At 30.9% G+C, this 13155-nt stretch overlaps 1 protein-coding gene across 1 annotated transcript; it reads left to right on the top strand.

Moving 5' to 3' along the window:
* Window positions 1-6226: 6226 nt before the first annotated feature.
* On the top strand, window positions 6227-9515 carry LOC144657958 (uncharacterized). Its single transcript, XM_078518291.1, has 3 exons — window positions 6227-6527; window positions 7296-8011; window positions 9489-9515. The coding sequence occupies exons 1-3, from the start codon at window positions 6227-6229 to the stop codon at window positions 9513-9515; spliced, it is 1044 nt and encodes a 347-aa protein (XP_078374417.1).
* Window positions 9516-13155: the final 3640 nt, after the last annotated feature.

The raw sequence follows: 13155 nt of genomic DNA on the forward strand, positions 1-13155 counted from the left end.
TAATCTGTTTCGTTCATGGGTTGCTTGTGCAATGATACTCTTCAAATATGTTGTCTTATTCTTTTTATCAACTAATTTTGTTTTGATATCGTCTATAGAAGGTAGATAAAAATCTTCGGGTGTTATTTCATCTTCTGATTCATCTTCAACTTCTATATCATCATCAGCGTCTTCTTCACTTTCTGCTTCTACAATCTCACCTTCATCTTCAGTAAAAGTCCCATAATCAGGCCCTTCTTTTCCAAAAACATCTGAATATCTAGGTGGTTGCTTTGGAATTTGTTTTTGTTGTTGAGGTTCAAAGATATTATCTACGTCCATTTCCTCAAAAGGATCAACCTCGGGGGCGTAATCTGGACCTTCTTGTTCACCTTTCATCACCTTTTTGACACGCTTTTTTGGTACTTTGGGAATCTGCAAATTACTTTCTATTACCTCATCTAATTTACTTGTAACTGGTTTGAATACCTTCGCTAATGACTGTTGGCTTGTCTGCTGACCGATATTATTTTGTGTGATTGCATTTTTAACATAATTGATTTTATCGCCCAAATCAGATTTACTCTTTGCAAGATCTTTCCATCTAAGTAAACTCATTTTATTTTATATTATTACGTTACATAAAAAATGAAAATTGAATATAAAAATCAACATTTAACATAGCGTTTAACACCTTGATGTACACCGTGTTGAACACCTTGTTGAACTAAAAATAATATACCCATATAATATAATGAGAATACCGAATTATGACACTGAAGACGATATGGCCTCAAACTTTAGACAACTATACGATTTCATGCCAAATCAATGTTTCCGGATGCTGCTTTGTGCTCCAAGCGGTTCGGGAAAAACAAACACACTAATGCATATGATATACAATCTATTATATTTTGATAAAATTTATTTATACGCAAAAAACTTAGAGCAGTCCAAGTTTGTAGATCTTATGGATATGTTTCAGCAAATAAGTAATGAAGCTGGTTATGATGTTATTGAAGCACGCAATGATGAGATTATTCCCGTTGGAGACCTTGATGGTGACTCTCAGAAAATCATCATTTTTGACGATTTTGTATGTGATAAAAACCAAAAACCATTAGTCGACTATTTTATACGAGGAAGGCATAAGAACTGTAGCGTGATATATCTGAGTCAAAGCTACTATAAGACACCAAAAGACATAAGATTAAACTGTTCACATTTCTCTATATACGAATTCCCAAGTGCTAATGAGAGTAGTCTAATATGCCGTGAAAACAGTATTCCAAAAGAGCTATACGATAAAGCAACTGCAGACCCATTTAGCTTTTTATATATTGATAAGCCACGAAAATTCGTAACTAAGAATTTCAATGAAAAAATATAATATAATATAACTGATTGATATAATATGAGTTACTCAAACGGTTTATTACAATCAAATAACACTAATATTACACCAATTAAAGGCCCTCGAGGTGAAAAGGGTGACCCAGGAGTCGGCTTTGATGTTACGCCTGAAGGTAATTTCAATTTGAACAAAAAGAGAGTAATAGGGCTAAAAACGCCTGATGACGTTGCGATCGATGATTCAATTGAAAATTATTCAAGGGATCTCGAGACGGCCGTAAATAAACGATATCTTAACCAATTCTTCCTTAAAAAGAACAGAAATGAAACAGTGTTTGATTGTGCCGGCCTTTCATTGCAAAATACCGAAGTGTATTATCCAAGTTTATATAACGATCGATCTGTACCAAACGTAGGCTATGTTAGTGTTGAGGATAACAAAGTAAGGACTGAAATTGATACCAAACTTGCTACTAAGGCTGACAAATCGTACGCTGATAATACATATTTAACGAAGAAATCAGGAGGTGTCTTAGCTCAAAGCCTTCAAAACAAAGCAGACAAATCGTACGTTGATAACACTTTTTTAAAGAAGGTCGTAGGACGCGTTTTGACTCAAAAAATTCTAAGCAAACTTGATATTCACGGTAGTAACATGATGGAGGCAAATCTTGATATGGGTGGGTATAATATAACCCATCTAAAAAACCCAACCAATGATACAGACGCTGTAAACAAAAAATACATGCTTGATTATGTTGATAGCAGTCATATAACTTCCGTTGGTCAAGAAAACACGTTTGCCCATATAATGACCGATAGTATCAATCAATTAAGTGAGGAAGATGATATCGAGTTAGGCAGTTTAATTGATCATCCGAATTCATACCATAAGATCAATACGAAAGTTGTAGACAGTAAGCTGGTACTTGACAGCAATAAAGGCTACTACTCAAGCAGATTAGGTATCAATGTATATAGTTTACCAATCAATCGATACACAATGGTTTTCGAGCTATTTTTTCCAGCTGAAATAGATCATGATAGTCTAGATATCGATATTGTTTCATTAATCGACAACATCGACAAATCAACTACGCGAGTTTATGATGGATATAGTAGAACAATAGCACAAATTAATAAATATCAACAACATCCTAATAATTATTTATATGTTGATATCGTTTTAAAGATGAAATCAGGGAACGCATATGTCCCAAAATTACAAACATATATCGTGATTTATGGAATAAAAGGTTATCAGAGTAACGTTGATCCTAGGATATACGATCAGCTATATTATGTTGAAAATGATAGAATAGCTTTCAACGCATCAATTGATATGAAAACAAAGGCTATTTATGGTATTAAACCAGCTACTACTAATGACCAAGCTGTTAATTTTGAACAGTTAAAAAATTTTCGGGATAATTTGAAGTCTGATCTTGAATTAAAAATGGATAAAAAAAGAAACATCAGCTATTACCATAAAATTTTCGAGTATTTTTATGATCTAACGGATGCCTCAAATTTCATCATGTCAGATAGTAACGGTGCTGTAGTGTCTGGATTAAATGGTAATCTTGTCTTTAATCCCACAAAATTGTTAGAAGATTTTGATCCAAAAAACGGCTTTATGAGTGGTTTCGAAATTAATTTAAATGAAAATGTCACTGAATCCGATGAATGGACTATATATATGGCATTTAAATATGACTATAAAGCCGGTGATAATAAAAGAATTAAAATAAACTTCGACAATGGTAGTAGTTTTGATTTTCCATGGGTGAAATTAGAGTCTAATCAGTTATCACTCGATTATGATTTAGATGTATCTTATGAGCAAATTAGAGATGTTTACATAGGGGTTTATTTGAATCTCTGGTATACTAAAATAGGTAGTCAATTTCGGATCGGTATTTGTAACAATGGTATTAGTCTCGATAAAATTTTCTCGGGGTATACGCTGAATGCATCTAGCCTTCAAATTTCTTCAGGTTACTATATAAAAAGAATAGGTTTTAGTAAAACTGCATATCCAATAAATGGTAAAGAGTATCATAAAATCCAATTTTTAGATAAAACCAACGGTATTTTCTTCGAATAAAAAATGCTTAATTGTATAAACAATATATATATATGAAAACTGCAAATTTAATACATGAGATACTGAAAACTATTGAACGGTTGATTAAAAATATCAGAAAATTATACAACAGATTTAAAAATAGAAAGAAAACATTGTCTAATCAATAATATATGACAAAACAACGCAAAAATATATTCAAATGGAACCATATTAGTGACAAGTTAAATCAAGCGCAAATTCAAGAATTAAAAGAATACTACAGAGTATACCATAAGAAGTGTTGGTGTTATAAAAAAGCTACAAAAAGCTTTAGAAGGCTGAAATTAATAGGCAATTCGCTGGCTATTTTATTCGCTTCAGGAGGCATAGTATCTTCAATTTCAACTGGTGGTATCAGCCTGATTGCAATCAGCACGGGAGCTTTATTGATACAAGGCTGGCTTCAGCATCAGAATCTCGATTTAAAAATTCAAAATGGAATTTTTGCTTATCAAAGCTATCAGCATTTGCTTAATACAATAAAATTCATGTTAAGAACGGGGGAATATGAACTATCCAATATCTTTTTAATGATGAAAACTACTGACGACTACATATGCGATACCGGTCCAATAATCGATCGGTATCTACTCAAATATGATGATAAATTTACTGAATAATCCGTGCGATCTGGGACGATTTTAATGCTAAAATATTTGCCCAATATCGATTATAAAATTCAAGCGTTTTTCTCGATTTAGTAATACAGATAAAATTGTATGGGATATCGAGCATTTTAAACAGCTGTCTTATAATATATTTCGTTGAGATCATCCTCTTTCTTCTTTTATTTATAGATGGAAGAATAGTATCGATCTCATGAAACACTTTGTAAATCTTATCGCGCTGATTATGAGACAATTGAACTCCATTTTTAATACATAAATCGTTTAAAACATTCTCAATGTGGTATTTACGATGATATACCGATTCTCGCCGTATTCTATGCATATTTTCATAAAAATCAAAATACTCATTGTAATAAATAGAACCATGAACCAAACCGCAATTAATACAAACATTTATACCGTTTTGATTTGACATATCCTGCTTACTACAGCATTGCTCAGCATCCTTGATACCTTTTATCAATAGTTGATCACAGAAAGGGCATATAGGTTCTTTTAAAATTTTTAAATCATAGTGGATTTCAGAATTACAAAGCATTATATATATAACACACATAACTTCACGGAACAGCTGTTTTGGCAGTAAATTTCAGAATAAACTTTTTGAGTAAACTTTTGAGTAAACTTTTGAGTAAACTTTTGTGTAAACTTTTGAGTAAACTTTTTGAGTAAAATTTGTTGAAATATGATTGGTCAATAGAAATCACGTCATTAAAAACATTGTACTCATTAATCATTTATAACTTATGGCTAAAACCGTAAACTGAATAATTATGTATTTTGTTGATCCTTACGAGGCCTTCCCCGTCGTCGTTTCTGGTATTCAGGTATACACTTTAAAAACATGGAAAAGATCATTACAATACATAAAATCTATCATCAAAACATTGAACAACAAAACATAAATAAACTTTATAAATATACCAATCATCATACTTTAAAAATACGCATTTAATACCATCAATATCAATAGTTTCAACCTCTTTTTTAGATTTGATATCAACGATTTTAGAATTATTAACATTAAAACCATAATTTTTAAATTCAGGATTTGGTAATATTATACCAAAATGTCTTTCAATATTGATATATGAATTATAAAAAGATTCAAAAATAAATTTTGTCAGTATGTAATATACAATTGAATCTTGAAGTTTTAAAATTACATTTTTAACATCATTAATAAAAATAGTTTCAGCCTCTTTTCCAGATTCGATATCAACAACTCCACCGCTATAAGTACAACCGAATTCCGGAAATAACGGATGTAGAAATATTTTAACTCCATCTAACATTATCTGTTCACCTTCTTCAATAAAAGTCATTTCAGGTGATTTTAGATAATCGGTTGTAATTCTTTTTGGTTTTTCATCTTGACTATCAATATGAGTTTGAATTTCATTTGGAATTGTAATTTCATTTAGCAAATCCATTATTATATATTATAAAGAAAATAATTATCTGTTTATACGTTTTTCATGCGTGATATAAAGACAAGTTTATGTAACTTATATTGTATAAGACTAAAAAGTCGTTACGCAGTCATTATACTGCCATCGTTGTTTTGAACAACCAATAATATTTTATTACTGGTTATTTTTAAACGCACAATATATTTATAGTAAAGATATAAAGAAATATCATTTATAGTATAATAAGAGAAAATGGGAAGAAATTTAAAGTATGATAACGACGCTGATAGAATAAACGCTATCAAAAATTCAAAGACTAAGTATATGTTAAATAAGCAATGGACTTGTGATATATGTAATTATAATAGTTCATTAGCAGCTAAATGGACACATTTGAAGTCAAAAAAACATATCAAAAATGCTGTTATCAAAGCAATAGAAGATGATGATAGATTTGAAATAATTGATAATAACAATACACAATAAAACACTTTCATGCACTTTAACAATGACTAAATATATAAATATATCTAGTTATTCAAAAACATGAAATTAAAAAAATAAAAAAAAATAATTTTACTATAAGACACTTAAAGAAATAATAATTTCATATAGTATAAAAAATGGAAAAAAAAAATTTTAAAAACCCGCTAAAAACTCAAGATGTGATCTCATCAGTACTCACATCTAAAAACGCTATTAAAAATAATATCTCTAATTATAATATGGACCAAAATACCATTAATCATAACAATAAACAATTTTTTATAAATAGTGTTGATAACACTCTTGGTGCTACTTCGGATGGAGATATACTCAATATTCCAAAAATGAAAGTAGTTAAACCGGGTATTGATAAAGATGAATATCCTTATATATATATCGCAGAAAAAGACTATGATAACCCTTATAATCTCAAGAAAAAGATATTAGTGAAAGACTTTATATTTAGAACATTTTATAACGAAATTCCTGATGATAAAGTCGTTGTAAATGAAAATGGTGACAAAAATAATAACAGTATTGGTAATTTAGTGTTGATTGATAGCATCACAAAGGCTGAACCCAAACTCGTAACCAAACCAAAACCCCAAAACAAACCAATAGTTCAACCAATAAAGAAACCAACAAACAAACCCAAACCCAAACCAAAAACTAAAACAATAAGCTTTATCAAACAATTATCCAATGATTACCTAGCTGATGCTAAAAAAATGGGTTTTTCATGGATGGATTTGGTGAAAAAGAGTACCAGACAAGCAGTGATTAACAAAGTACATAAATATCGAAACGATAAGACTTTGGATAAGGCTATACGGGACAAAAACGACAGTATAATACGTGATGCACAACTCAGTCAAATGGAAAATTCAATTAGAGAAGCTCACTTTAAACAGATGATGAACAAAATTAAACAACAACACAAGAAGCTGATTAGCAGTCAAAATCCAATTTCAAGAACTAAACTCACAAATGAATTTAATTTCGATGACAGCATTTATGATACAACATCCAATGACCAGCCTCTATTTAAAATAACTGAAATTGGAAATACCGAAAATAAAAAATTCAATGCTTACACTAATGAGTTCAAAATAAATGTACGTAAAAATGCTATAAGCAATAAAAATGAAATTTTTAGTGTTTTTGAAAAAATGGTTAAAATGGCAATAAAGAAAAGACAGTTAAAAGGTAATGACAGACTCAGATTGGTAATTTTAAATGATGAATTAAATAATCCTATATCAACAAAAATGATAAAAATTTCTGATTTCAAGTTAAATCAACTCTCAGACATAATCAATACTTTAGAATATAAAGAGATAGATTTAGAAAATTGCATAATAATTATTCAATCTGTCAAAATACCCAGTGGTAAAGGAAGATTATATTTATCAATACAAACAGTGAATAGAAAGCAATGTATTATCACCATAAAAAACACCGACTCAATATGCCTTGCTAGGGCCATTGTAACAGCTTATGCTAATTTACACCCTGAGAATTACACCACAACTCAGTTGAAAGATGGGTTCAATAAAAGCAGAAAACTACAAGAAATTCAAGCCAAAGAACTTCATAATAATGCTAATGTTGAAATTAACGATTATGGAAATTCTTTAGAAGATGTAAATAGCTTTGCATCACATTTAGATATTGAGATTAACATTATCGATTCTGAGCAGTTTAATGAAATCATATATACAGCTAATAATGGTAAAATTAACAAAATTTATTTATACAAAACACGGAATCATTTTGATGTCATAAAATCAATGACAGCTTTTCTAAATGTAGCATATTACTGTCATAGTTGCAAAAAAGCTTATACAAGACGTGATAAACATAAATGCCCCCAAAAATGCCTTTCTTGCTTTAAATATTTCCCAGACGGTAATAAATGCAATGGTAAAGACGTTACCTGTAAACACTGCAATCGTGTTTTTCATGGTAAAAGTTGCTTTAAAAACCATACAAGAAATCGATCGAAAAAAGATGATGATGATTCAGTGTGTATCAGTGTAGCAAAATGTTTAAAATGCAATCAAATCATCCTAAGACCATATATTAAAATACATAAATGTGGTTACAAAATGTGTAATAATTGTAATAGCTATTGTGAAAGCAAACATAAATGTTTCATGAAAAAGATCAAGTGTAAGGGTGGAAATTGCATCAAAGATAACAAAAATCCTTGCAGATTAAATAAAAACATAAAACGAAAAGATTATTGCTACTCATGTAGAACGTATAATGAAAAATATTTATTTTTCGATTTCGAATGTACACAAAACACTGGAACACATGAAGTTAATTTAGCTATCGGCCATGATTTCAATGGTAATGAATCAATCTTCAATGATATTAATAGTTTTTGTAGTGGTATTCTTAATGAAAAATATAAAGGATACACACTTCTGGCTCACAATTCCAAAGGGTACGACTCCCATTTTATTCTTAAATGGTGTATTGATAATGGTTTTAAACCTTACTGTATTTACAATGGTGCAAAAATTATGATGATGGAAATTTCACAATTAAGAATCAAAATAATCGACAGTTTAAATTTTATTCAACAACCCTTATCATCGTTTCCAAAAACGTTTGGCTTAGATGAGCTGAAAAAAGGATATTTCCCACATTATTTCAACAAAATTTGTAATCAAAACTATATAGGAGAAATACCTTCTAAAAAGCATTATGGGTATAATCAAATGAAAACCCACGATAGACAAAAATTTTTACAATGGTATGATGAACGTGTAAAGGAAAATTATGTTTTCGATTTCAAAAAAGAAATAATTGAATACTGTAGGTCAGATGTTGATATATTAAGAAGGTGTATGTTAAAATTCAGACAAGATTTCATGATCCAAGAAAATATCGATCCACTAAAATACATCACAATTGCTGGGGTGTGCATGGCTATTTACAGAGGTAATTATATGCCAAAAGATACTATAGCTGTGGTTGATAATGTTGTTCAAACAGAAAACCATAGTGCAGTCAGTATTGCATGGCTTGATTACATAAGCAAGAAAAATAATATTAAGATCCAGCATGCTTTGGCAGGAGGTGAAAAACTCATCAATAACAAATTAAAAGTTGATGGTTTTTGTAAGGAAACAAATACTGTTTATGAATTTCAAGGTTGTTTCTGGCATGGTTGTCCAGATTGTTACAAACCTGATGTTATCAATAATAAGAATCAATGCGATATGGGCACTTTGTATAATAAAACACAAGCTAAAAATAACAAAATAACATCTGCTGGTTACAATCTTATTGAAATGTGGGAATGTAAATTAAAAAATGATAAATGTTTCCAAAAATATTATAAAAATGATTGGAATAGAGAAGTGATTGCCCAACTAAACCCGAGAGATGCTTTCTATGGTGGACGAACAAATGCTGTAAAACTGCTGTATAAATTCAAAGAAGGTGAATGTGGTAAATATGTTGATTTTTGTTCCCTGTATCCATCAGTTCAGTTCTACAAAAAATATCCCATAGGGCATCCTGAAAAAATTATATCGCCAGAAAAATACGATAAGAAATGGTATGGATTCATAAAATGCAAAATTTTACCCCCAAGAAAATTATACCATCCTGTTTTACCTCAGAGAATCAAATGTGAAAAGGCTGAAAAGCTAATGTTCCCTCTGTGTATATCATGTGCTAAATCAAAACAACAAAAAAGATGCCAACATAGTGAAAATGAACGAGCATTTGTAGGCACATGGACAACAAATGAGGTCAATAAGGCCATTGAAAAAGGCTATAAAATTATAAAAATATATGAGGTTTGGCATTTTGAGAAGTCATCCGATGATCTATTCAAAGGTTATATAAAAAAATTCCTGAAGTTAAAACTCGAATCAACAAAATATAATTTTAAAAATGACAAAGAAGAAATGATGTTCAGAAATAAAGTCAAAAATAAATTAGACATTGAATTAGGTGAATTACATGAAAATTCAGGTCTACGAGCTATTGCAAAAATGTGCTTGAACTCACTTTGGGGTAAATTTGGACAACGAAATAACATGAATCAATGTAAATACGTAACTGATATAAATGAATTTTACCAAGTAGTTCTAGATGACACAATAGATAATTTAAACATGAATTTCATAAATGAAGAAATGGTGCAAATGAGCTACACTTACAAAGATCAGTTTGTTGATAACAGCTATAATACGAATATATACATTGCATGTTTCACGACCAGCAGTGCACGGTTAATGTTGTATGAAAAACTTGACTATTTAGATAAACAGGTGTTATATTTTGATACCGATAGTATTGTGTATATTGAATCCCAGAATGGTAAGACAATAGAAACAGGCGATATGCTAGGCGATTTAACAGATGAGTTAGATGGTGATGTTATAAAAGGTACCTTCGTAAGCGGTGGCCCTAAAAACTACAGTTTCATATATGGCGATAATAAGCAAAAGTGCGTTATTAAAGGTTTCAAATTAAATCACGAAAATTCCAAGATACTAAATCACACTAATATGATTAAGATGGTTAAGGGCGATATCAAAGAACTCACATTAGTAAATGAAAATAAGATAACAAGACAGAGTAAACAAATTGTTAACAAATATGAGGAAAAGGTATACAGCTTTGGATATGACAAACGCGCAATAAAATACATATCGGAAAGATGTATTGAAACATATTCTTATGGATATTAAAGACAAACTCATATGTTTATCCTAGGTTATGGTCTTAGGTTTTGATTTTCATTATGTCAACGAGGTTTGTTTTAAACGCACTATAAAAGAGATATAAAAAATAATGTATAATAAATATTATAATGACATCAAATTACATCAAAGAAAAATTCGTTGAGATGATGAATATCATAGAAAAACATTGCATTAAAGACAATACACTTTTCTTACAATTAAGTGAAAAGGAACAATCAAATAGATTAGTTAACATTTGTACTGATCTCGGTATTATATCAAATATGATCCTACATAAAAACATGTTCAAAAATCTGATAAAAATACAAAAATATTATATTGAAAATGTAATATAAGACGTTCATTTTAAACGCACTAGAATCCAACTTGATAAAAGAAATAATTAAACGCACTAAGATGCAAGATTTTTAAAAAAGAGTATAAGAAGTTTTTTTAAATATTGTCAAAAATAATCAAAGATTATTTTTATCATTTAATCAAGGTTTAGTTTATAGATTTGGCTTCAAGGTTTGGTTTCCATTTTTTGACCTTGGGTTGACCTAGGGTTGATTCTGAGATTTGATTTCAGTTTAGGTTTTTCACTTTGGCTTCAGATTTAGTTTTTCAGATTTAGTTTTTCAGATTTGGCCTCAGTTTTGGTTTCAGATTTGGCTTCAGTTTTTGGAATCCAGTGCTGATAGTAGTTATGTACTAAATCTCTAAGGCAAAAAATTTTTTGCCTCAGAGTGTAGTACATTACTACTCGGGCCTACACGACTCCTACGTTCGTGACATTAGAATATTTGCCGTTAAATGTTTAAATTCGGTCTTTCGACCTTATTTGCTTCTGACTTCTTTCTGAGGGTACTGTTTTAATTTGGGGGCAGTATGTGGTAAATAAAGGTGACGGGCCTACACGACTCCTACGTTCGTGACATTAGAACATTTGCCGTTATATGTTCAAATTCGGTCTTTCGACCTTATTTGCTTCTGACTTCTTTCTGAGGTTACTGTTTTTTTGAGACATTATGTATTGAAGAGAGCCGTAAGATGATTGTGGCCAAGGAATTCGAAGTGTCTAGAGGCGTTTTACTAGTCCGCGTTTTACTAGTCCAGTCCAGTCTACAAGTTAAAGACACATCAAGACCACCCCACTGTGAATTGCCATAGCACAGACAAAATTATAGTCAATATCTTATGTGTTTTTAAGAGAATTACATAAGAACCAAGGCATGTCTTGTCTTGCCTTACATTGACATGCAATAATTTGGAAATACTAAGCTCGTAACAGTTTAAGACAGAATCCATCAGGAATTTGAGTAACATTAATTTTAGTTACGCAAAAATTGAGCACCAGAATAATTTAAATCCTTGTGTTCTTTCATACCTTGTTAAAGGCTTGACATGTGATAACACCAACATAACACCAACAACAGTTCTTTATCAGTGGGGATTGAAGAAAAAAATGGAAACATCATCACACAGTTGACCCCCATGCAAAAACACTCCAGGATGTCACGGGACTGTTTGGTGTCCGTCTGCCAATTTCTAACTTCAAATTCCAATGTTAAATTCACATTAAATTTTCAATATTTCTTAGTTGTCTAAATTTTACTAATTCTTTTAAAAAAAATTATCACCTGCCAAACATCCCCAAAAATCACTCAAAAAATTACAAAATACCGCAATGCATAGATACATGGGATGAGTGAAGTTTCCTTGGATTCCTTGAAACACCAACAAGATATTTCCGTTTAAGGTGGCTGATAATGGGTTTCAGTATTTCCCAGTCCTTATACTTTGGTTCAGGACTAAAAGCCTTCATCAATTGCTATTACAGTAATGGTATGAAACAAATGTTCAATCATTCATCAACAAGTTGTGATCATTTTCTTGACAATAGTCGTTCCCCGGTAAACAGTTGTAGTACTGCAATGCAATGCCTGGAAAATACCGAAAAGCACACGACCTTCAGGTGAAACCGCACCTTACAGTATTACCAATACACTGCACTTTGCTAAGTCTTAAAACTTTACATTGTCTAGTCGTCTACTTCAATCGTTTATTTGTATTGTGTGAGATACATTTATAAATTGAAACCATCATGTCATTAAGTAATAATGCAATCTCGACAACGTTCTAGATATTATATTATGCACACTAATACAGCTCATGCAAGCCCTGTGACTTACACAAACACAGTCGGACTGATTGCTACTTAAGTAACTGCTTCGTGGTTTCTGCTGTACTGAACCCTGCCTTTCAAGGCAAAGCGCCCGATTTTAAGCTTCTCAAGCTTCTCAATGTTCTTGTTCCAATTATTTTTATTCCGGATTGATCCCAAACGAACGCGCCCAAATACGCGTTAATTTTTGTCGGCGTTAATTTCCGCAACATTAATTCAGTGAAGAGTTAATTTCCGCAAATTTAAATTCTGCATCTTACGGAGACATGGT

This window comes from Oculina patagonica, chromosome 6 (assembly GCF_052425735.1).
Source record: "Oculina patagonica isolate OP01 chromosome 6, crgOcupat, whole genome shotgun sequence".
Lineage (NCBI taxonomy): Eukaryota > Metazoa > Cnidaria > Anthozoa > Scleractinia > Oculinidae > Oculina > Oculina patagonica.